This window comes from Primulina huaijiensis, chromosome 6 (genome assembly GCF_012295235.1).
Source record: "Primulina huaijiensis isolate GDHJ02 chromosome 6, ASM1229523v2, whole genome shotgun sequence".
In the NCBI taxonomy this organism is placed as follows: Eukaryota; Viridiplantae; Streptophyta; class Magnoliopsida; order Lamiales; family Gesneriaceae; genus Primulina; species Primulina huaijiensis.
In genome coordinates, this window is record NC_133311.1 from 19,981,169 (window position 1) to 20,006,526 (window position 25,358).

Below are 25,358 nucleotides of genomic sequence, written 5' to 3' on the forward strand. Positions count from 1 at the left end.
TAAAAAAAATAGGTAAAGATTTAAAATTATATAATAGCTGTATTTCGAGCAACTTGTAGAGCCCAAGATAATGAATCATTTAACATTTATTGAAAGACAAGAATTTCAAGTGAAGTTTAAAGATCTTGAATTAATTGAATTGTAGTCGAGGAATCTGAATGTCAAATTCAGGGCTGCAGATTATACGAGGTCAAGTGCTATCCTACTCTTGTTCAAATGCTTGAATTCGCTTAAACATCTTACATTCCTACTTGAGTTCAACTGAAAAAAATGCTTGAATTCGAGCCCGAGCTCAGTCGGGTGGCTTATTTTGAGCTCGACTTTTGGAGGTACCAAGTAACCTTAAAATCATTTCGAGCTAGTTAATTTTTTGCTCAAAAAACCAATTTGTGAAAATGTGTATGCAAGAGAAATGTGCAAAATATATATTATATGGCACTCAAAATCAGTGCAAGAATGTTTCGAATGAGAACCAATTTTCTCAGCACTGGCACCTCTTTCAATTCCATTTTCAGAGCTTCTGCTTAGTGTATGGACATCTGAAGCAACAGCAACACATATATACAAAAATTAAAGGTGGAAGAACAAGTATCTTTTCATAGTATTCAGTGTTTGATTAATACAAATTTTCGAAAAAAAAAAAAGAGGAAGAAGAAAAACCTAAATATTAAAGTTCAAGGAAAAAGTTTTGGGTTCAGTTGGGTTGAATGGAGAATGTGCGCAAAGCGGTGAGGCAAATAGCTTATTCGCACACACTCTCTTCCCTTCCTCTCCTGCACCTCTCTCTCCTTCCGCTCCTCTCCTTTGCTTCTTCCCTATACAGCATCGCTCTATCCCTCCGCCACCACCTTTATAATCTAAAGATCCTCACCAAACACAGGTAATTTCTCCAGCTCCATTTTTAATTTTTTTTTTGTGAAGGATTGTTGACTACGGTTGCGAGGAGGAAAAATTTGTTTAAGGGTTTATGGAACTAACCATCTTCGAGAGTTGGGGCCCTTTGCTGTTGTAAAACCGCGGAGCTTTTTGACGGCATTTGAGTTTCTGTATTTTTTTTTAAAAAAAAATTGTTTGGTCATTTTTTTGTTTGGTTTGTGGATGATTCTATATATTTTTGGTTGATTAAGGTTACCGGTGCCTGTGATTAGTGTTGGGAATTTGACATGGGGTGGCAACGGGAAGACGCCAATGGTGGAGTTTCTTGCGCGCTTATTGATTGATTCTGGGGTTTCTCCTCTCATTCTTACAAGGGTATTTTTTTCCCTACCCATTATTTTCTGCATAGGAAGTGTGATTTCCGTTGAGACCCAGCTTTGTAAATTATTTTTACTCAGCACTCTTAATTGCTCAGATATTGGATACATGTAAATGTGGGTAAATAGCATATTAGTTTTTCTCCTAGTTTATGGTTTCATACAATAGTGAGTTGATAGTAAATTATGCAGACTTTCATCACAACCGCATAGTTGTTGGTACGAGTGACTACATCTGTACTGTGTTTCTTGATAGAGGAGATTTAAAACAAAGCTGTTTTTACAGGGTTATGGCGGTGCTGATGAAGCTAAAATGCTTCGGAGGCATCTGCAAGGGACATGTGCAAAGATTGGCATTGGTGTGAACCGAGCTGCCACAGCGTCGAGTTTTCTTGAAAAGTATGGCTACGTGAATGTCCATGACATTCGTTGTTCGAAACGAATATTTTCTGAGGAGAAAGAGAAAAACCTTTCCAACTCAGACCAAATTGGTGCAGCTATACTTGATGATGGAATGCAGGTAGTCTTGATTCTTCTTGGTGTCTCTAAACCCAGATTTGATACCCCTGTTTAGAAGAATTCGATTAGCAGTGAAAGAAAATGTTACCAATTCTAGTTGTTTTTTTTTCGATTTGTAATAATCGGATAAGGTTCGATCGATCTCTTCTCCTGCCATTTTGAATCTAGCATTTGTAAAACTCAGAAGATTAAAATAATGTGGGATTCACACTTATGCCTGTAAACCTGTAAATATTTGGAAGGCAGCATCTGAGCTTATGGCGTGACCTGGAAATTGTGATGATCAATGCGATGATGCCATGGGGAAATCATCGGTTGGTTCCACTTGGACCATTAAGGGAACCTCTGACAGCATTGGGCCGAGCAGATATTGTCATCATTCATCATGCAGATTTGGTATTAAAGAATTTTCGTATATGTTTTGCCTATTTATTCTTCTGTTTTCTTGATTTATGTACATCTCACAATTTTCTTGGTACGAAGCCTGTTGAATTGGCTAATACACCAGCACCAAGTATTCTAACGCGATGATCATACATACAGGTGCAGGAAAAAGACATTAAAGCCCTGGAATCATCAGTTCAGAAGGTCAAAGAATCTGTTCCTATATTCTTAACTGAAATGGCTCCATTACACTTCTTCAAACCTGGAGACGTGTCTTTTAAAATTCCACTGGAGGCTGTAAAAAACAAGATTCTGTTGTGCATATCTGGGATTGGTTTTGCCGACTCCTTCATTCAAAGGATTGATAAGGTGTGGTTCTATACTTTTTCATTAGCAAAATGTGCCAGATCTTTTGATTCTTGATCCCACATTGTTCTCCGTTGAAGGGGTATTAGCGTATTAACTATTTGCAGATGGGACCAAGATATTTGGATCGGTTAGACTTCAGTGATCACCATTTGTTTCGAATGAAGGTATATTTGATCTTCTCTGGCTTTATTTTTTATTTACCGATATCCACGTTGCTCTGAAATTTTATGGGCCATTCTTGCGTTTTAACTGTAACATCTGATGTAGGTGGTTAAAATCTCATACCTCTAATCTAGCCGATGCCTGTTACTTTTGCACCCTTTTTCCATTTAATTTTCTGGGTGTTTTGTTGCAAGTAAGTAGGATATACTGACTTCTTTGTGTACCTCAAACTAGGATATTAACATAGTAAGAACTAGGATTCAAACACTTGAGTCCAAGTTTGCTGCTAAGCCAATTGTTGTTGCGACTGAAAAGGTAAATCCAACACTTTATTTCAAGTAATTTTTTTTAACTCTGATACAATAACTGAATGCGTTGTGGTTATATCTGATTAGGATTATGACAGATCTCCACGGATTCTTCAACTCCTTGAACCATACGAAGTATTGGTTGTTTGTTGTCGCTTGCAAATATTGCCGCACGACGAGAGAACAGAAAATAGCTTTGAGAAGATCATGATGGAGCTTTTCAAATAGCTTTGAGAAGATCTTGATGGAGCTTTTCAGGCGAGATGAACGTGGCGATTGCTGATCGTTTATTCAAACCCATGATAATTTTTTTCGCTAGTGTGTTTTTGTTGTGATATACAACTAACGTTTATTCTGATTTGGGAAAGACCTCGACGAAATTTTAAGAAAAAGGGTGGTGAAAAGGAAAAAAAGTATTTCCATTTGTAGATTCAAGTTGACGGTGAACTTATTGAAGACGCCACGGAAAATAGAGTTGTGAACCTGGGGTTAAGCTAGACGCTAGTTGTGGTGATTTTTTATGTTTGAATCTTGTTTTGTCATATTTTAGTTTTGAATAAAAATTATTATATTATAGAAACTGGGAACTTTGGAAAACAAAAAATGGGTATGTTTTGGGAGACGAAAAGTGGTTAAAAAATTAGTAACGGGATAACTTGCAGTTTTTAAAAAAATTAAAAATTAAGTTATGGTTAAATTTTTATTTTTATTTAAATAAGATGTGGTTGAAATGATAGGTATTGTACAAAGGAGGAGAAAACAAAGTCGTTTAGATTAGTGCCAATTTGATTCCTAGCACTAGGTTCAAGCAACAACAGTGTTGTGCTGGCAGTAAGCCAAATAATAATGGGGTGAATATAGAAATTCAAATATTAAATACCATAATGTTTGAGGCCCAATTCCACTTCAAAAATGATATAATTGCGGCACGAACTGTGAAAACTTGTACAAGGAAGTAAGTCCTTAGGGGGCCATTGCTTAAATAAGAAAATGATTAGAAGATTATAACTCTTCGAAGCCCATACGTGAAAATTGTAGAAGCCCGTTAAGAAAAATATGTAGGCCCAAATTTTAGTAAATAAAATCAGCGAAGAAAAATCTGTAGCCCAAATTGGAATATAAATAAAATCAGATAAATTGCGGTGAACGTGTATCGAACATGTGACTTCAGAACGAAGCACTCCCAACTGAGCTATCCCGCTAATTTATATTATTTGTTCGTACTTTTTTTTAACAAAAAATTATTTCTATTTTTTTTCGCACTATGAATTTTAAAGACTTGGCGATGATAGGATTTATGGACTAAAATTTCTGAAAACTTCAGCCATTATCAAATTATTTCTCAGCTAATGATCTTCCGAAAACTTTTGCTCATTTACTTCATAACATTTTACTACACAGCTGATAAAATTAATCCAAACGCATAGTCTCATGTTACATAGCATAAAGCAAAATACTTGTGACAAACCAAATTAAAATGATACAAATTCATTAAAAGTCAAGGTTTTAGTGGTGACAAGGAAATATTTCTTCAAAGAAAAGACGCAAATCCCCATTTGAAGTATCAAAAGCTAGTAGCTTCTTCACAGCCTCCTGTAAAACAATGTGTAGGTAAAAATACTGACCCCCAAGTACTGTAAAAATGAAAAGACATAGTGCACCTTGTATTGCTGATCTTGAGCAGAAATATTGTCATGACAAAGCCTTTCCACATTCTTGTTATTTCCATTGGAATCAAGTAGACATGTTGCTCTCTTAATAATTTCCTCAGGGACTCCTACGAAAATTGAAGGCCATAAGGGAACTCAAAGTAATTGAAGGAGCCCCGAGATAGTACGGAATACAGATGTCTCCCACCAATCGGAAAACGACCCCAAAAACTTCCTAATACTTCGGGTCATAATCTTATTCCGAATGTAACATATGCTTGCAAATATCTCAACATCGTAGTCAAAACGTACCAGCTAGTATTGCACAGTGTAGTCCTGCAAGACAAAACATTGCAAGTGATTTTGAAGAAGCAAACATAAGCCTCTCTCGATGAAAAAATGGAAGGTTCTTACTCACCGTAACTAAGAAGTGCACGCCCGGGAACCAACCTATCGATTTAAAAGCAGTATGTCAGATTAAAATACAATCACCGCAGTCACACATACAATGACATAAACAATTAGTAAAATCATCAAACCCAGATTGTCTATTGTGTTTTCATCTACTTAAAAATGAGAGAGTCAACGACAGAGAAAGGGTTGTGGCATCAATGGTTAAAGCTAAAAGTAGGATCAGATGTTTAAAATGCTTCGGAAATGTTAAATACTGACATATGTGAAGCATGTACTAATGATCAAGGTTCCATTACATAAAAAAGCAATGATGAAACAAGTGATCCATATTTTATGGGTAGTCCACACCTCCTAAATTGAGATCTGACACTTGTGGTAGTTAATATAACAATGAAAAATGCAATACATACCTATATAAAAATACAATGTTGTCAACATCTGTACATCTCTCATGTGGGCTAAGGACACTCATGGTGTAATACTTGATCCTGTCCGTCTGCAGATATGAAATGGTGATGATTTAACAATAGGGCTATACACAGAAGCAGAGGTCAAAATAACTGCCTATGTAATCCAAGGGCCCCAATAAATGCTACCTCCATTAAATAACCATCATCAAATATCTCACTTAGGTGAGTGGAGAGCAAGACCTGCAGAAAAGCGAAGATTTGCATATAGGATAGTTGTTAGCAGACAAATACGTTGGCTTCCAAGGAAAAAGAGGCCATCATGAAATTGGATGGGAATCTGATGTGAATTCATGCACAAACTTGGTCAAAAACTCTGGGTTATCAAACTTACGCACTCACTCCTACAATTACAGCCTACAGAAACAAAAGTAGAGTAAACAAACATGCACATAAAAATGAGAGATCATTGCAAAGCTTTATTGAGCATGTGCTGTGTTGGGTCTGTTTCAGTAGCAATTGCACGCTAGCCTGTGTGGCACAAAAACCAAACTGCTATGTTTGACATACTGTACAATTTCAAATATTTGAACCACAAAGTTACCATCACTATAATGCTTAGGAAGCAGATTCAGTCCTATGTAAGATTTGACAATATCAAAATGTAGAAGACCTTGTCTTTTTCATGGGATTGAACAAAATGTTTTATATGGTGAAACAGAAGTCATATAACAACACTTCTACAGGCAGTATGCAAAATAGCTATAAGAACATGCAACATAGTCCTGGTAGCACTGAACTGACTGAAGACAATATCTGAAGCAATATTATCCCATGATGTTATGTATATGCGGAATTACTTTACTTGGAGTTTATATCTAGTAGCAGTATCAACAGTAAACCTTTGGAGGGTTATCATATGAGGCAAAATAATTTATAATTCCACCGAGAAGACCAATGCCATCTGAAATTGATATTTAAGAAACATTAGACACGGTAAGTATCAACATAAAGAACTGCATTATGGAAGTAACTGACCTTCAGAAAGGGTTCCTTTTCCAAATTCATCCACTAGACACAGAGATCGCGAACTTGCATGCCTAGAGTATATAAAGATATTTCAAAACATGGATAAATTTTGAAACAGGTGATTTGGTGAGCAAAATGGGAATTTTGTGATCTCATGGCAAACCTTAGCATCATCCCCACTTGTTGAAGGTCAATCATGAATGTTGATTGTTCAGCAGTCATGAACTTGCTTCCGGTCGCACAAAATATCCTATTTATAACAGATATAAGTATTCATTCTTATTAAAGCATAAATAAATCTGGAAACTTGGATTAATATATGTGACCTATCAGTCAACCCCACGGTAGCTGCATCAGCTGGGACAAAACTTCCGATGTGAGCAAGGAAAACAATCAACGCAGCCTGAGTTTTAGAAAATGCATTAGTAACATGTAAACATTTTCGAGTATTAACTACATTTCAAGACAATTCCCATTAAAGAACATTGCCTCCAATATGACCCCCCAAAAAAAGGCTCCAAACTGTATTGAACAAATTCTGATCTCTACAAGAAAAATAAAATCAAGAACCAAAAATCTGCATCCCTGTTCCGGTATCTTAAATCACACATCACCACTCTTCCTAATACTCATCTTATTTGAACTGGGCAATTAGTTTTGCAAGATGTGGACTGGATAATTTTTAAAAGCATGATCCCTCGTCTCGTCCCTTCGTAAGTAGAGACAAACTTAGAAACAACCATGAGGGAAATGAAAGAAGTAAAGCAACATGAATTGGATATTTTCTGGACTTCTTGGGAAAAGTAAAGAAAATTAATTCAATGACAAAATATTCAAGCACGTGCTACATTTAAAATATCGAGCAAAAATTATCTGCAAAACGTGGAATATTTCAGAATGTGATATGGGTTATTATGAGGTAACTAAAAACTTTATTATTGATTGCCATCAAATTAAATGTGCTAGAAAGGATGATCCATTTGGCTTCAACAACAGCAACAAAATGCAGTTCTAGAAGATTCAATTATGAAGATAACTTCAAATAGAGAAAATTATAGGTGGTAGCTGATCTAGAAATGGGAAGGTCTTTCTCACAAACCTGCTTTATGTAGATACTTTTCCCTGAATAATTAGGCCCAGTGATGATGTTGATTCTTCCTGAATAACATATCTATTACCTTTCTCTAGCAGCCAAAACAGTGAGTATATCTAGAACTGATGAATTCAGATCGCATGCTTTTGCCAAATACCTTCATCTAAAATCTTTGTATCATTGGGAATAAAGGTGTCTACAGTCATTTCCTGCAAAACATGCCTGATAGCAAGAACAAAGTTCAAGAAATATTCCCTGATGAACATAAACAAGAATTCAAAGTGTCTCATATAGCAGAACGACCCAGACCTTCCATTCAATATATCAAGCATATTTTCTGAAGTCAAAATAGGCCTTGCATAATTGTTCTGACGAGCAACCAAAGCCAATGATGATAAACTAGATAATAACTTGATCATAATCAGGACAAGGAAGAATATATAAAAAATTTAGAGGTCTCAAAGAAAAAAAGAGCGAGAAAATGGAATCAACCGGAAATTGAAGTACACTTACCAATCAAGCTCCGCCGCAAAATTAACAGCCTCAAGAATGGGGACAGAAAATTGAAGAATCCGACTGACAAGGTCTCTAGTGAGTGCTCTCTCCATGTCTTGGAAAAATAGATGGTCATGAAGAGAGATAATCGATTATTATTTTCACTAATGCTTTGAAAACAAGAATGCTTACACGCATGCCTTAATTGTGGAAAAAAAATCAAAAATAAATTGTTAGAGTAATTCCAGCACAAGATCAAATTTGGCGTAACCAGGATGCTATGTAATGCCTAAAGTTCTGGTTGAGAATCAGCAATAATTCTAAAAAATGTAGTAAGCGGGAACTGATAATAAATGCTTTTTTAACTCACCCAATATCTTATGATATATATCTCCCAGAAGATTATCTAGTTCACGTGTCTTTGCAGTGCGATAGAAAAACTTCTTACAAACTCCATCTTCATCAGAAAACTATGTATTTCACCAAAAATAAACATAGAAGTTAATAAGATGCTCTCATGCTCAAGATATGAAACCGATAAGTCATAAAACACATGATTATAAACTGTAACTCACAGAAAATTCAAAATCCTGAAGTTGCTCTAGCATGCTAGCGTCAAGTTTTTCTTCAAAAATGCACATTAAGTATCCTGCATATTTTATAAAAACTGAACTTCGATAAAAAAAAAAAAAAGAAAAAACAAAGAGGCAATATGCTTTCCAAAGCGTGAAAAGACATCATCTAGTACAAATTAAAGCTATTTAAATTTCTTCCATTTATGAAGAAAGATGTCAGGCTCTAGCAAATTTCGCAGAGTTTTATTTCCGCTTTATCTTCTGAGTTACGATGGTGAGCAACTCAGTTAATAAAATTAGAACCATGATAGCGTACAAATTTATGCATTGTTGATATTTCTGGGGAAAAAAAAGAAAAACAAAAGGTTGCAAATCTATGATGAATGTGTTCTAAAAAGCAAGAGTCTAAAGACCAGGGTATGCCTGCCATATAGCTGGTCACACAAAAACACTTTCGCATCCATTCAATCTAAATGGCTGACTCAAAAAAAAATAAAATAAAATAAAATTTAGGTATGACTCGGCTATTAAGGGGAAAGAAGCTACTGAAGTTTCGTGAATTTTCTGCACGGTGCAGAGAGCAAAGCAATCAAGTTCCTATAGGAAAATGAAGTTCTTCAGAAAACTAAGAGAAAGGACTAAAACCTATCGAACAGAAAACGTGGAATTGACATCCACATTGTAAACCATCTCAAGGACGAGAACAACAATACTCGAACTAAGCAAGTTTCACAATCCCATTTAATCAGAAACAACAATGGAAGTCCAAGCCAACCTATCTGATGTATATACACAATACAAGGAATGAATTTCTCCCCAGACATATGAGGTAACCGTGCAAGTTCCAGGGATGAAACCTGCAATTGCAGTTAAAATAGCATGATGTAATGTGGATGTTCCTTTACTATTCATCAAACATGATTGACACAAAAAATCACTTGATGGCACCTCTTCCAGAAAGTCTGGCAGCTCCTCGTATATTTGTCTCAGCTCATCTAACTGCATTAAGAAACATAGCTTAACCAGTTACATGAATCACTGCAATCACCTAAAGGGAATGCCAAGCCCTCGAATCCCTTCCATAACTGTAACATTTCCCCACCTCATCACAGAAACCATCTTTTACAATCGTCTCATAACCTTTATCTTTACTTCTATTTACATCCACAACACCAACGACCTACAAAATTTCACAATCAATCGCCAAATATAACAATTACACATTATTTTATTAACTGCTGGATGAATAATATACGACATAAACAAATATCAAAGTTCACCGATATCTGATTTTTTAAAAAATCAGGTATTACAATAAATTGAGAATATGATATAATAAAATAAAGTAAATAGACAGGAACAGGACTCAGATGCTGATGGGAACGCTGCTCCCAGGTTTTGGTGGAAAGTAAGTTTAAGCTTGCAATAAAACTCAGTAAAATTTCAGATGTCAAGGAGAACTTTGCAACATATTCTATTGCTTTTACAAATCACCATGAACTTATTTCGAGTGGAAAAAAATAAAATAAACTTCAATGCAAAGCAGGTGCTAGATTCTTGAAAATAATCAAACAATAAAACTTTCCTAGTGCTCATATATTTCCCATGCTTTTTTTTTTTTCAAACTTTAAACAGCTTCTCCAGTTTGTACGAAATCAATTCACCTGATCGTAATTTTTGTGCCATTTTAAAAATAAATTGGCTATCCTTCGTTCCTCCTTTTATTTAATCATCTTTTTTCTCTACCTTTTCTAGACGTTCTTCCTCTTCTTTCCTCTCATTAAAAAAGACGGTGTCACTGATTTATTTCTACTTCTGTATACTACCAACACAACTCACTTTTCACAAGTTTATAACTAGGTTGAGCCAAGCAGACCCAATTGCGAATAAAACCCAGGCCAAACCTCTTCACGTCATGTTAAAGAGTTTCAGCTGAGTGCACTAAATGCCATACTGAACATCGGTCATGCCCAAAATAGTATTTGTACAAACTATTTTAGTTCCATCTATTATCTCACCAACCAAATGATTTCATAATCAACCTAATTAAACAAGACAGCCAATTTTCTCCGTCCATGATTTTGTACCTTTCTTCAACTTACGTTTCCGAACTGATATCTGTCATGGGAAAACATAGACAACTCATGGACGTACCAGCATTTAGAACACCAAATGTGATGCATAAATATTATTGGAATAAAATTGGATAGAAGCAATGATGATGGTCGACAGCCACTCATTGCTCTATTAAAAATGAAAAAAACTGTAATTCATGTTCAACTGGATAAAATAACAAAAATAAAAATAATTGAGGAATCAACTAACCAATTCATACACATAAGCTACATCGGTTGAAATGTAAAGATGGGCCTACAATGTAACATGGAGGCGGTGAGGTAATAAAATTATAACAAACTAAAGAAAAAGTCAATAGTTTACAATAAGGGGCGTAATGATCCGTAACTTATTTAAAAGTTATCAACAAGAAAACAATTAATAGCAGCCATACCTTTTCAATTATGTCCACATTCAAATGCTTCAATTGTTCTTGAAGCGTTTCAGAAATTCCAACTTCAAATATCTTGTTGATGTGCAGTAGTGAACACATGCTCTATAAAATAAAATACTTGTTTTTTTAGAAGAAAAATATTTTGTCAATTGATGCCAGCAATCAACATCAAGGGAACTGAGAGAACAAGGATTTTAGTAATTGTGAAGAAGATGTTGACAACTATCTGAAATCTTGATAAATCCAAGATGATTCATGAATCTCCACAGTGACTAAGAAGAAGAAATAAGAAGGTGAAAGAGAGAACAAAAGTTGAGCATTAAAAATTCATTGGTTAAGTTGACAAGAGGAATGGTAATGGTTATAAGGGATTAGCAATCACGGAAATGTGAAAACAAATTTCCATCAGCGTCATAGATTATCAAGTGTTACTCTGTTTTCTGAAAGAATGTACTGTCCATACCTTCAGAAAAGCTGTCCAGTCACTACTTGTGCACAAAGAACTTGGAGAATTGATTTTCTTCAAGAAGAAAAATTTCCAAAATATTAAATCAAACATAGAAAACGCAATACGTGTATCAAAAAGAATGGAGAAAACAGAGAAAAAAATACTAGAAAAAGGTTAGAGAACTGAAACAAATAATGTATTCATCATTTTTAATTTAAATAAAATTTATTTAAATAAGTGATGCAAATGAAATAATAATGCAATGGGATATTTATAGAAAAGAGATAAGAGAGAAGATTTTGGTACCTTGAGTAGATGAGGAATATCTTTTACAGACTTCAGTGTTTCACGCAAAGAAACCAACAATTCTTCAGCACAAAGAAAGAAAGATATCTTGGTTCGTTAGGGAAACTTTTTCACTCAGTGCCAACAAGGATGCAATGTTCATACTCAAAGAACATTTTGAATCCATCAAAAACATAAAAACTTAAAAGTCTCATCTCCAGAGTTATTATAACATCAAGTTTCTGTTTCATATGCATCTTATATCATTCTCAATGAGCTTTCAGTATATAGTTTGATCATGACAAGAACTTCTAAATTAAATGAAATCAGTAAGTTAAGCCCAAAATCCTGCAATGACAAATAATGCTAGGACTAGGATACGGTGTCGAGACGACTGTTCAACTTGTCAAGGTCTAGTATAGGCTTCAGGAACCAATTCCTAATGGAAACAGAAGTATTAGATCAAGGTCCCTCAAAAGATATGACAGATCACCGTAGGAGCAATACCGTGACACCTGGACATGATATTACCTCAACAGACGTCTGCCAATTGGTGTTACACACTGAAGAATGGGAAAAAAGATAACTGTAAACTTTTATGTTTGCATTACAAAAGTTGAAGATTAAATTGATGACAGTGTCACAAAACCTTATTCATCATCCCATAAACAGAGAATCTGCAGTAAAAAATAACAGAAATCATTTGTTTAGCATATGAACAGGAGGATGCAATAGCATTTACGGTTTACCATTGTTTTGCTATGCCAATGCCCATATTGCTTGTGTATTAATCTTAAACAAAAGATAAAGAATGTGAATCTGCATTTACCCTTCCTTTGCTCTACCAATGCCCATATGGCTTGGATGTTTGTCGATTTGGAATATTTGCAATGCTTCGTGGGCAGCTGAATCAACTTTGAGAAAATTGTTTCTTAACTTGCTTGTTAAAGAGTCCAACTCAGCATATTGAATTTAACTTTAGCAAAGAAAAAATATGTAGATATAGCAGAAGAAGCTATGCTTGGAAATATGGCATGACATAGAAAGAAACTAAGGCGGCGGAAAAGATACAGCGAACATTCAGAAAGTGAATTAATTGTGATTGATGCATTCCCACTTTCTTTCTGTTCCAGGGTGTCCACTATTCGTTCATTTTCCAATATGGCAAGAAGTCCCCCACTCGCACGAACTTGAACATCACTTCGAATGTCCATCATGGAACTAAGCTACAAGTCAACAAACTGTCTCATCAATACATTTAAACCAATGAAAATAATATGTTTGCTACTTATTTTAAAGCTTGAAAGAACTAGATAAATACAAATTACAGACCATATTATTTCTTAGTATAAGCTAAGCTCTACCGAATATGGAGTTTAATACATATTACTGGACTGTCTCTCCCCGCGGAGATAAAAATTGGAGTTTTGAACCAAAAAGCTGAACTTTATAACAAGCATTCTACTTTTGATAACAGTGAAAGGAAGCAGTTATGATGTTCTGTGAATTTTTGTTGTCTGAAACCAATTGGTGACTATGATAATAATTCTTCCTATACAGTTGTCTTACATGCTTTCAACAGCCTCAAATACAAAACTGCATTAAACTCAAAAGCATGAAACTGTTAAGCATTTCATTATAAATTCATATGTATTATTGCCATTTTTTCATTAATCATGGACCGAATGAATATAAGAGCGCCGTCTTGTACTTCATCATTCCTTCTAAATAAAAAATACAGTATTGGCGGACAAACCCCACCAACTTCCAGACAGACCCTTAAAGATTACATGGGTTTTCGAACAGTGTTGAGATCGAAGTTTCCATGTTAGGGATTACACTATATCAGTTTCTTCCTTTATTTAGAAGATATCTTTTGCGTTTTGTGGCTGAACTCAAGTTAAGAGCAATTTGAGGAAATTGTATGTTACAAAGGCCTAAAGATAAACCTTAACTGCTCTCTACTAGGCAGATGAAACCACAAAATAATACAAATACCAACTCAAATAGAGGCATAGACAATTAAGATGAAACAAGGACAAGATTTGGGATTCCAGCACAAAATGTTGAACTTACAAAGGAAACCCTCTCTTTGATATTCAGCCCTTCTTCCATTCCAGTAACTCGCAGGTACACGAGTCTGTTTCATGCAGAAAAAGAAACAAATATCATAAGAACTAGACAATATGGAAACAGGAAAAATAGAGATACCGATGGATTCTTGCAAAGATTGACCATGGACTGCATGCAAATCAGACAACATTTGAACTAAGTACAAAAGCTAGATCCTTAATATCCTGATCTTTCCCATACTTATTTATCAAGGAACCAACTCGATGTCATATGAGAAATTGTGAGATTTTAAACCATGTGTATTCCATGCAATCAATTAGGGTTCTCCAATCTAACAATCAAATCATCGTACTCGATGCATTTGACAAAATGATGGGTCGCAATCTTTACTGCTAGCTAGATCAGCTAAAAGTTTAATGAATCTTACATACAGAAGCAGGAGTAGAAAGATATGTATGACTGCCAGAAACAGTAGTTATATGCCTGATAAAACATATTTTACATACTTCCATTAATAAAGTTACTGGATGATGTTGTCAATTACTGGTCGAATTATTGGAATATAAATTTGAGATGCCTTGACCAACCAAGTTGACTATCAGATGTCACTGTGCCCATTTGGCGTAGCAGCTGCCAGTTTCTAGAGATAATGACACCTCTATGGATAATTCTCCATAAATACTGAAATAATGGATGGAAACAGAGATATGAAGTTCTGCTCTGACCTGTGCCATGCTTGCTCATAGCTGAATAATGAACTTTTAACGAGCTTCACAGTTGGAGCTTCAGTCATTCCATCTGTGTCATCATATATTACTTAGTAAAACGGATGACTGAACAGAGTTACATAAAATATCATTTCACAGTTGTTTACCACAAGAACTTTGTAAAGCAGCCAAGAAGGATTCTTCACTCTTAGTGCTCGTATAAATGACGCATGGTTTGGCTTGAAATTTTACTGTACCAGGAGTCCATCATAGGTAAGTACATAAAAATGTATGAAACTAAAATGTTAGAACGTTCTTTATTCATGTACCCATATCGACCAAGTGAAAATCTTTGTCACCATCTTCCCAAAATTCCATCACATTAAGTCGACAGGTACTGGAATCATAATAAGAGACTCCAACTCTGGGAAACATTTAGACGAATCACTTATTTTTCTCCATCCATAAGGAAACACAAAAATAACTCGGACCTTTTATTAGTACATCAGTGGAATGCTCAAACAATAATTTATTCTCAAATGGGGTTACCTTCGACCGTGGATGATGCAAGCCATATAGACCTGTCACAGTAAGGTTTGGAATGTGAAGGAATTATTAGCTTCAGAAATGCTAAACAGTGCATTCAAAACAAATGGAATTTTTTAAGCAACAACATAATGACTCCAACTCGGTCATTATCACATCTCCAGTTATCGCGCAAACATATTCCCTGTGGATACTCCATAATTGTTATCAGACCTCAAATTTCCTATTAAGCAATTGTTGGTGACAGAGTATGGTATTTTTTCAATCAGAAGCAGTAGCGATTATATAAAACTTACTAAAACGAGCTAAATCAGTAGAACTTGTCGAACTAAGCAATGACAAAATCAGAAATAGAGACAAAAATTACACCTGAGGTTCGGCGTCCGTTTCGTCGACTTCTTCCATTGTTCCGGAAGCTTGATTCTCACGTAACAATTCTGAATTCGGAAGCTACACGATGAAAGTCCGAGAGATTCACGCGTTTCGAAGGCGGGAGAGAGCGACTAAAAAAACAAACTCATTTTACAGTTAATTTCTCTTAATTTATACACATTTCAGTGCATTGATTTTAAATTATTAATCTTTTTTTAAAAAAAATAATTCTAATTAGTTAATTAATATTAAAAAACACGAGTTTGACTCTTTAACTCGATAATTAATTCCATGCAAATTTTAATAGCTTCAAAACAATATGACAACTAAAAATATATATATGAGTTCTTTTAATTTGCGATTTACACAAAAGTTTTCCCTTCAAATAATAGAATATATATATAATGCAATTTTTATTTATTTATTTTACAGTTTTGGTCTTTTTTAGTAATAATTAGATATTATTCATGTATATAGTGTTAATCATTTTTTCATCGAGAATATTGGTGTAAAATGTATCGTAAACAATATATATAAGACTAAAATTTGAAAAAATAAATCACTAAAATTAATATTTAAATAAAATATCAATAAGAAACTTGTGGGAGTCAAATCCAAAATTTAGAGCGGACAAATCAATTACTATAATTTTTAAAGTTTATAGGTTATTTTTTTGATTTATCAAATTTTAATTTATAAGGACACCTACATTGGTTTGAACACCAATGTGGTGTTAATACCAACGTAGGTGACCCACCCGTCCACTTATATCATGGAATGTGTGCGTTCAAATGTTTGAACGTCCACGTTATTTTTTTTAATTATTATTTTTTNTAATCTATTTTAATAATTAAATAAGATTATTTATTTTTTAAAATATTAAAATAGTAAAGGTTAGTTTTATTAAAAAAAATTTAAAAATTATTTTAATGGCTAATTAACGGTTATTTTAATAAAAAATTTTAAATATTCATCTATAAATACTCACACATTCCACAAATTATTTCAAACATCTAAACACATTATTCTACATCATAAATCACTAAAAAATATTCTCTTTTCAAATAAAATTTTAATTTTAAATAAATGACATTGAGAAAATAAGATAAAATAATTTTATGTACTAAATATATAAATACATATTATTATTTATATGAAATAATAATAGTTTAAATTTTTTTAAATAATTTGAAATTGAATTTATGTAATGTAAAATAAGAATAAGATGAATAGTGGACAGCGAGACCTACAAATAATGAGTGTCAATGTTAAAATGAATGTGGTAGAATAGATGTGTTAATATAATGTGTATGTGACTTATGGACCCTACGATTTTTTATGATGTGATGGGTGTTAATGAATGCGGAAAACAATATCTTGTATCTATGCATGTTATGTTATTTTTGTTTTTATAATAACTTTAGTTATTTTTTGTCTTGGTGTTGATATTTGTCGATATATATATTGTCATATCAACAATCTCGACGAAAAATGATTAAAATTGATAAACATATAAAGATATAAAACAAAAACTGAAATTTTATAACTAAGAATATAAAAATTGTAAAAAGACAAAACTAATAAAAAAGAATAAATTATTTCTATTCTTTTTGTTCACCCTAAGTGTAATACATTTTCTTCTCAGATTGGGACTAATATTCTTTTACAAAAACTTGGGACAAATTTCGTCAATTTTCATTTAGAGCTGGGAATGACTGATATTCTTTTACAAAACTTGAGAATCCTTCGCTAATTGAAGTGCTCGAACTAGAGAATTCTCCCTAAACCTCGCAACATTCACCCTCAAATTTGGTTGATCGAGATATACTTTCTGCACTTCTTGATACCCCTTGGCGTACACTGATCCCGGGTTAACAATCACCGAATGATGCCGCCCGTATAGCTCCACCAGCGAGCTCTCTTCCGGCTCCATCTTGTACGGTACGTAATGCAAGCCCATGGCTGCAGCTGGATTGCCGAAACAATACGATGACGCGAATTCCAAGCCCAGCAATTCCAGCTGCACGATAACCCCACCGGCAGGCAGGAATAATTCGTTCGTCAAACCGGCTCCATGTACTCCAACAAGCACACTGCACGAGTTGACAATCCTAGAAAATGTAGTCATGTTTGCTACCATTTCATCTCTCCCGATGATCACACGAAATCCCAGTTCTTTGATCACGGAAACCATTTCGTCTTCATTGAGAAACCTCCTTGTTTTTGCGCGAGACAGAAGCAGTAGAGTAGGGATTTTTATCTGGTAAATATTGGTGTTTTTCAGGTTGAATGATTCTCTAAGGAACTGTTTAAAATCAGGCATCGTGTAGTTTAGTGGAACTTTTCCGGGATCTATAGTCAGCACATTGTGATATGTCAGGCCAATGATCGACCCTGGAAAGCAATGAACGCTCCTTTTTTCAGCTGGATTCATGACTTCGTAATCCGACAATCTGGACAAAACCGGTCTGAATTTGTCCACGAAGGAGGAATTGTAATCGTCCAGGATGATTAGAACACGCGATTTGAAATGGTCGGCAGTAAGGAACAAAGGGATGATCAAATCGCTGAATTCGTGGAAAGTGTTTCCGACGTAGGCAGAGGAGAAGATCAGAGCAGGGATTTTGTGGATGACTTCGCACTCCGGAACTGGATTGTGATTCCCGTGCAAGATCTTGACAGGTTTGATTCGTCCAAGGAAGTTGTTTTCTTGTCTTCCATATGGCCTAATGTTGGTTTCTTGAACTGCCTTATTAGATGGAATGTGAACTGTAATATTTCCACCTCTGGTATCAATTCTCACAGGTTGACTTGCCACACAGAGTAGAGAGAATTCAGACGAATGACACGCGAATCCCGTCGTTTCAAGATTTCTTCCTTCTCCTCCTGCTCGATACAAACATACATGAATCCACAAACTTCAGAAAGAAATAAAAAATTGCAGGACATACACATAACATGAATATTTGGATCCAAGAAAGCCATTAACCTCTAACAAGTCTTGACAGAGGGACTTTGAACGACTCTTGATTATCATCATCTTCAACTGCCATGTTGATTCCCATAACTTCACATCTCGGAAAGGCGGATTCCGGCCATAACCCTGAAATTTTCAATCGATTTTAACAGAATTGATTACAAGCAAAGAAATAGAACAGAACCACAAGAAAAACAAATCAAGTATGTCTGATGCTTACATGTATTGACACATAGATATCCCCGGTGCAAATCAGTGTATATCAGGAGGAGGATAGACAAGAAAATTAAAGGAAATAGACCAAAAAGAAGTCTTCTCTTCCTCATCTCCATTAACAAGTCTTGGGGTGCAATTCTTGGAACCCGTCCACATGCAATAATAAAAGGTCTTCTTCCAACACTTTTCCTGTCATTTTATATAAAATTAAATATCCCCAATTCAAAAATCTTGGACGCATTCCACGCAATAGCTATGTTCTGTACTATTTATTAACTAAGAGCTATTTGAAAAAAGTATAATTTATATACAAGCTGGTTTATTTGGTGCGACTCTTCTAATTTTTTACATTTCTCCTCGTTGTACTATTGGCAGATTGATCTTTAAATCTTTTAGTCTTATATTTTTACTTGCAAAAGTACCTCCAACTTTTTCAACCAATCTTTGTCGTTGGCCAGTCTTTACAGTTATTAATATTAATAATTAGAATAAAAAATTTGAAGTTTTAAATCATTATGACAACTGCAAATTTGAAAATGAATAAAATATAAATCAAACCTAATCATTTAATCTATTGATTTACAATTTTTTTATTATATGTTTACTAATTGTTCTAATAATTTAAACTTCAGTACTGTAATTGGATTGAAACATGTTTATTTGGCAGTCAATTTAGAATAAAATACTTTATTTTAGATAAATATAAATCGAAAAATTAATAATTTGAAAAATACACCTAAATAATAATTAATTTGAATAAAAATCCAGAATCGAAATCGAAACCTAAATCTACTTAAATATATAAGTATGTATCATATTTTCTTTATTCAACGTAATTTACAAAATATTATAATTTATTAATTTATTTAATAATAATATTTTAATTTTTTTAATAATAATATTTGCTTTTTAAAAAAAAAACAAGAGAATAATCCATTTTTTTAAATCAAGAATAATTCATAGTTTGAAAAAAGGAGAGTATTTTCCATCTACGGTTAGGGCGAGTCTATACTACGATATATTTGTATATTTGCTCTTTTTTGTATTTATTTATATAACATAATCGACCAATCATCTCATCGTAAAATAAAAAAGTGCTGATTAATCTTTTTTGTTTTGTTCTCAAGTGATATATTTAATTGATCATATTATACAAAACAAAAACAACAAATTTTTTCAAACAATAACATTGACCAACTCCAATGACTTTGACAACCCTAACGTTACGATGAAAGCCAACTGCTTATACATAGATAATCATGTGAGGTCAACTGTAGTCTGTAAGGTCAAAAAATTCCATGAAAGAGGTAAATCCGACCATATTCATTCAGCTTCTCCAACTTCTAGTTTGACCCGATTCATGAAAAAATATGATTTTATAATAAAATTAATTTCTTCATTTTAAATATGTATTAAATTGATTCGTCCCACGAAAATAGATTATCGATATTATCTCATGATAGACCTATATTCTTTCTTGTATGTAATTTTTTGTTTGATTTTCGAAGTTTCCTTGCTTTTGATAATTTTCCCTATCTGTATTTATGAAAAGTATAAACAATATTAATTTATTTTTCTCTCGACAAAACGTTTTCTTTTACCTTTGCTGCTTTGCACACAGAATCAGAAACAATTAGGGCTTTAGGGTAAAACGGCCGTTACGTCGCGAAATCGCCCATTTAACGTCACATAACGGCGTTGCATTACAAAAACGTTCTTTCCTGGAACTTTGAAGCGGTGGCGACAGCAAACCCTAGCACACACGCACAGCAAGCAATCTCGGAATCGAAGGTATCTACTCTCTCCCGGTTTTATACTCGCGTGTTAAATTGTTGTAGCTTCGGTTTCACAGGCGCATATTCTAATGTCTCAAATAGCACGAAAGTATTTGATGAAATGCCGCACAGGCATTTGTTGAAGTGCCTAATAAAATCGAGCTAAGAATCGGACATATATTTGCTAAAAATATTACAGTTTTACTCTAATTTAGTATTTCGCCTGCCCAATTAAAATTCTCCGTTTCGAATTATCTTAAATTCAGTTCTTGATCCTGTGTTCGTGGAATTTTGGTGAGGGAAAGATGAAGAAAGGAATTCACCCACAGATGCAATGGATATCGTACGTGACCCAAAGCGGGAGGCTGATGAATGTGATGATGGCCAAGATTCACCAGGTTGGCAAGGTGTACCATTTCCGAGCAAAGCGGCAGATGGCCCAGAGCATCGGGCAGATTGCCAAGTTCAAGCGTCGGTATGGGCAGAAGGAAGAGGGAGGCGAAGAGAAGTAAATTTGCTGAGAATGATTTGCACATTTTTTGGAATTCGGTGATGCATTAGGTTTGAATAATGTTCCATGAACTGTAATTCTTGGTTCTTTTTGGACAAGTGTTTGTTAGCGGTGTTTAAGGTAGATTTGGCCAAAAGATTTATCAAGACTTGTGTCAATTCAGGCCCTTGTCCACGGCAGATGGCAAATGTTTGTACATTTTGATTTTCAAGTAATCATAAAATGTGGCGCCGCGCAAGCGAGTAAAAGTTTAGGTTGTGATCAAATTTTAACATTTGGATTCTCTAAGCATGACGTGCATTGGACGTGCCATTGCTAGCATGTGTATGTATCTCCCTCCCAGATTTTCCCATCTCTACGGGCTTACTTCGAGCAACAACACACGTATGGGGATATGACAGAGAGCTATTTCTGATTGAAAGGATGGAACTTTTTTTTACCAAATAATTCAACTCTTATGGTGGAAATTATAGAAAATTGTGATTTTTGAATATTTTGGCGTCTAGTTCTTTTAGGATTAATATAGGAGGGAAAAGGCTAAAGCCACGTAGGCGAAGACCTTGCAAGCGGACATGAGAACGGTAGGTTGCCGAGCTTGACTCTTCTTTATAAGACCAGATAGATGGATCTTTTGTACACGGAAACCAACCGTTGCCGAGCTTGACTCTTCATAAAGACCAGATAGATAGATCTTTTGTACACGGAAACCAACGTTGACTCTTCTTTATTCGGTGAATTACAGGTTGTGAGAACTGAGTGCTATTCAAAATGAATCCAATACAAGGGTGAGGCCCTGCATCGTGAAGGTATTGGACGAAAGGCTCATTTACACGAGTAATTGGTTTGAGTACATAATCTCCCCGGGTTATATTAAATTGAAAAAAAAATATCAAAGAATATTCGAGTTGATAAAGTATGGGAGTGTTTGATCAATAGTCGAGATTTTGATTCTTTCTATCAATATTTTTTTGAACGAGCTTGTCCAATATGATTTATTTGAATAATCTGGTTAGCAAGTTATTGTATTAGTTCGAGCGTGTTTACACTATTAAGCAGTGATTGTGACTTCTTGTGTCATTAAAAAAATTGAAAAAAGAAAAAAAAAGGCACCATGGATGACATAAGTTGACATGGGATCGTGATCGAGCCTTCCCCACTGCCGTTAGGTAATTCTTAATTAACGGTGACCCATCATGTAGAGCCCCACGTGAGGTGTTTCAGTGTCGGCAGATGTAACCAACCCACAAGTATCTAATCTAAAAAATAAAATAAACAAAATGATATGCTGAAAATCTTTTAGTGAATAATCTTTCTTGAGACAGTTAAATTAATTTCTATACACTTGATAACTCTAAACTAGCTCCACTCGAAATCATTGAATTCTCCAATGAATACAATTTTGCGAAAACCCCAACTAAGGGAGCTGTGTTGTAAGTGCACGCCTCCGTCTGCATGAAGTTACCTCTTCTATCCCTATACTCATCCTCGCTATCGGGTCCTCCGACAAGCGCTCCCACGAGCACATTCGGATTCGGATCCTGCCGCCCATACCAGTTGTCATACCCCTGCTTGCACCCCAAGAACCCCGTCGTACCCATCTGCAACTCCATGGAAGCTCCCCGATGGTGGACCCTCTTGGGGTACGCGTCTCCGTATCCAACCAAGTAGCTAAATCCCATGGGATTGGATCCCAAGATGTATCCCACTTGTGATCTCACGAAGGATATGATTTCGTCGGGGGGGACCGATCCGGTGGGGCAGTTTAGGCTCTGGTTGGTGGATTGGAGATGGTGGGAGATGAGGGTGAGGGAGAATAACGCGGTGGACACGTACTGCATGTTGTTCCATCGGCGGGTGTACATGAGACCTCCGGGGGTGCGTCGCACGTTGGTGGAGTTGTTCTCGTTCAGGCAGGCGCAGAGGTAGTGCTCTGATTTCGAAGTGTACTGCTTGAGGATTTGCTTCTGCTCTTCAGTTTTGTCTTCCTGTGGTATCTGCAAAGCAATGTGATTTTTTATCCAAGATTGGAAATTACTGCTTCACATAAACAAATAAGCGTTGGTAACTAAATGATGGAGTTCTTGATTTTCGTAGTATCAACATGCAAAAAATCTCAATGACATTACCTCCAACATACCATTGATTGTCACCTCTTTGGTTTCATTGGTACAAACGTTTTTTAAATATGTTATGATTTGATAGACGTGATAATTAATAATTAGCTTAAAATGCAGAAGATTTTTTCCAGTTTGAATATGGGTCACATCTCACATGCCCTGTAAATGCAACGAGACTGGTGATGGTTAATAAACAACAAATTTAATGTTCCAGTAGAGGGGAATTCATAAGTCACAATGAATTGGCATGGACCTTCGTCTGCATTTATTTTAAACAGAGAACTTAAAGATGAGAAGGGTAAAATTTTAGATATTTTCCAATATCTCAAATTTGATGTATTTATGGCTAATTCTCCCGCCATATTCTGGCCCACATCACCAAAGTTTCTAAATTAAAACATGAAAATGATCATACCATGGAAGCAAGAATTTGGAGGCCAGCATATTTAACGTCCCAGCTGAATTCAGTCATGGACCAAGTGATCCCACCAAGAGAGTTGGCGTTTTGAATACCATAATTCAAATAATAATTATTGGTATTATTGTGAGCATTGTCGGTTGCTCTGTATAGCCAAAATGCTGCCCACAACAATTCATCCATGTATCCACTCACCGACGAATAGTAACCCTTTGCTCCTTCTATACTCTTGTCATAATTTCCTCTATATTTGTCACTAAACTCGAACAGCTGCAAAACATTGATCCGACATAGACGGATTTCTGAAGTAATTATTTTCAGAGTAAAAAACAGAATAAATTTGTTAATAGCCACTTGTCTTTGTCCGGTTAGGTGGATGGAACTACTAATGTTCCTAATAACTGATTTAGAATGTAATGTTATCATTAAATAATATCTAGCAATACTACATACATTAAGTGACCTAATCTTAGCTAGTCCCATCTATCTTAACAACCTCATTAACCAGCTTACCTGTCGTGCATGTTCCAAGAGAAGGTGGGAGTAATGTGGGTTCGTTCTCCTAAACACAATGGACGCCGCCGCCATGGACGCCGCCGTTTCTGCCGCCACATCGGAGCCGGGATTCTCCTCATCCAACTTAAAAGCTCTCCGCGAAGTTGTCATGTCCTCCGGCCGTTGCCAGCACAGGTGATCGGTGTCACCATCACCGACCTGAAATACCATGTTTTCTAAAATGGTTTTATTTGTTCCAATATTAATATTCATTCAAGCATCTAGTATAACATTAGAATTAACGGCTGGTGACTTTCACAGAGCACGAGGTACTAATTGGGCACTTGATTTACGTTAGACTTCCAAATTTATGTCTGAAATTTGAAGGCAATAGGGAGTTGCTTTAGAGTAAAAGAAACAAGATTTTAAAATGGTGGACCCGCATAAAGTCTAGGCAAGTGGCCGATGAGTTCTATTTTCCAGCGAGCGTGATCGGGGGATGGATTATTGCTCACAATACATTCTACTACAAAGTTTTGATTTATTCTCGAATCGATTGAAATCCCATTTCGAAAATACCAATCATTGTACACAAATACGAGATCAAAATTAATTCATTAACTATGCAGAGCATAATTGATTAATCTATTAATCAGCTACCTGCGCCCACAAGACATGAGGATGAGTGTGTGCCTTTATGAAATAATCGGTTCCCCACTTGATAGCTTCCAACGCATGCCGGAGTTCCCCTGCCGCCGCGATTTCTTCCCGGAATTCTATCACGCCCCACGACAGCAACGTCACAGTAAAAGCCATAGGCAGACCAAACTTTACATTGTCGCCGGCATCATAGTATCCTCCCACCAAATCCACCTGTTCCAACATATCACAGTCATTTGCACAAGTGCGATCAACCGAAGCGGTCCGCCGAGACCACGTTGGCCTTATAAACTTGTAAAAATCAAAAGTAATCAATCGGCGCATACCCCTTGTTCAAGGCCGTCCGTGAGGCCGGAGTGTTGGCGCCACCGCACCCTCTGGTTGTACGGGAGGCGGCCGGAGCGCTGCGCCTCGAAGTAAAGGAGGCTCTTGGACAGGGCTTCTCCATAGTCGAAAGATTGAGAGACGGGAAGCACGGGGAGAAGGGAAAGCATACATACAAAGAAATAGTTGATGGCGCGTTTAGGGAATCTGCATTGGGTCTTCTTCCTCATTGATTTTGTGATATTTTCTGCAAAACAACTGCTGTGTG

The 25,358-nt window shown here is 35.5% G+C and overlaps 4 protein-coding genes and 1 long non-coding RNA gene across 11 annotated transcripts; 2 read left to right on the forward strand and 3 right to left on the reverse strand.

The window, feature by feature from the left end:
* Positions 1-66: 66 nt before the first annotated feature.
* Positions 67-3,544, forward strand: LOC140978059 (probable tetraacyldisaccharide 4'-kinase, mitochondrial). Of its 2 annotated transcripts, none has more exons than XM_073442815.1 (9): positions 67-880; positions 1,149-1,251; positions 1,540-1,773; positions 2,019-2,168; positions 2,316-2,525; positions 2,630-2,689; positions 2,922-3,002; positions 3,083-3,203; positions 3,238-3,544. In XM_073442815.1, the coding sequence occupies exons 1-9, from the start codon at positions 708-710 to the stop codon at positions 3,276-3,278; spliced, it is 1,173 nt and encodes a 390-aa protein (XP_073298916.1). In that variant the 5' UTR covers positions 67-707; the 3' UTR covers positions 3,279-3,544. The 2 variants fall into 2 exon arrangements, with proteins under 2 accessions (XP_073298916.1, XP_073298915.1); XM_073442814.1 differs by having other exon boundaries at positions 76-880; positions 1,128-1,251; positions 3,238-3,533.
* Positions 3,545-4,356: 812 nt separating this feature from the next.
* Positions 4,357-15,740, reverse strand: LOC140978062 (DNA mismatch repair protein MSH5). Of its 6 annotated transcripts, none has more exons than XM_073442820.1 (34): positions 15,595-15,740; positions 15,229-15,260; positions 15,009-15,103; positions 14,847-14,930; positions 14,698-14,770; positions 13,976-14,039; positions 12,971-13,125; positions 12,729-12,830; positions 12,549-12,576; positions 12,431-12,462; positions 12,281-12,338; positions 11,921-12,007; positions 11,630-11,686; positions 11,167-11,268; positions 10,983-11,027; positions 9,760-9,837; positions 9,606-9,656; positions 9,433-9,514; positions 8,658-8,731; positions 8,453-8,552; positions 8,101-8,197; positions 7,897-7,986; positions 7,745-7,809; positions 7,594-7,652; positions 6,821-6,897; positions 6,658-6,744; positions 6,504-6,565; positions 6,368-6,429; positions 5,655-5,708; positions 5,469-5,554; positions 5,063-5,094; positions 4,957-4,980; positions 4,657-4,772; positions 4,357-4,588 (listed from the first exon to the last, which is right to left on the reverse strand). In XM_073442820.1, exons 1-34 carry the CDS (start codon positions 15,628-15,630, stop codon positions 4,502-4,504), a joined length of 2,433 nt encoding a protein of 810 aa, XP_073298921.1. In that variant the 5' UTR covers positions 15,631-15,740; the 3' UTR covers positions 4,357-4,501. The 6 variants fall into 6 exon arrangements, 5 of the variants coding, with proteins under 5 accessions (XP_073298921.1, XP_073298923.1, XP_073298922.1 ...); XM_073442822.1 differs by having other exon boundaries at positions 15,171-15,260; positions 15,595-15,717; XM_073442821.1 differs by lacking the exon at positions 10,983-11,027.
* Positions 15,741-17,220: 1,480 nt separating this feature from the next.
* Positions 17,221-18,988, reverse strand: LOC140979436 (alpha-1,3-arabinosyltransferase XAT3-like). The gene is made up of 3 exons (XM_073444826.1): positions 18,795-18,988; positions 18,587-18,700; positions 17,221-18,483 (listed from the first exon to the last, which is right to left on the reverse strand). The coding sequence occupies exons 1-3, from the start codon at positions 18,904-18,906 to the stop codon at positions 17,324-17,326; spliced, it is 1,386 nt and encodes a 461-aa protein (XP_073300927.1). The 5' UTR covers positions 18,907-18,988; the 3' UTR covers positions 17,221-17,323.
* Positions 18,989-20,332: 1,344 nt separating this feature from the next.
* LOC140978064 (uncharacterized) lies at positions 20,333-21,329 on the forward strand. The gene is made up of 2 exons (XR_012175517.1): positions 20,333-20,581; positions 20,832-21,329. It is a non-coding gene; the product is annotated as an uncharacterized lncRNA (long non-coding RNA).
* Positions 21,330-22,361: 1,032 nt separating this feature from the next.
* Positions 22,362-25,358, reverse strand: LOC140978063 (endoglucanase 11-like). The gene is made up of 5 exons (XM_073442825.1): positions 25,093-25,358; positions 24,767-24,979; positions 24,125-24,325; positions 23,609-23,881; positions 22,362-23,070 (listed from the first exon to the last, which is right to left on the reverse strand). The coding sequence occupies exons 1-5, from the start codon at positions 25,318-25,320 to the stop codon at positions 22,411-22,413; spliced, it is 1,575 nt and encodes a 524-aa protein (XP_073298926.1). The 5' UTR covers positions 25,321-25,358; the 3' UTR covers positions 22,362-22,410.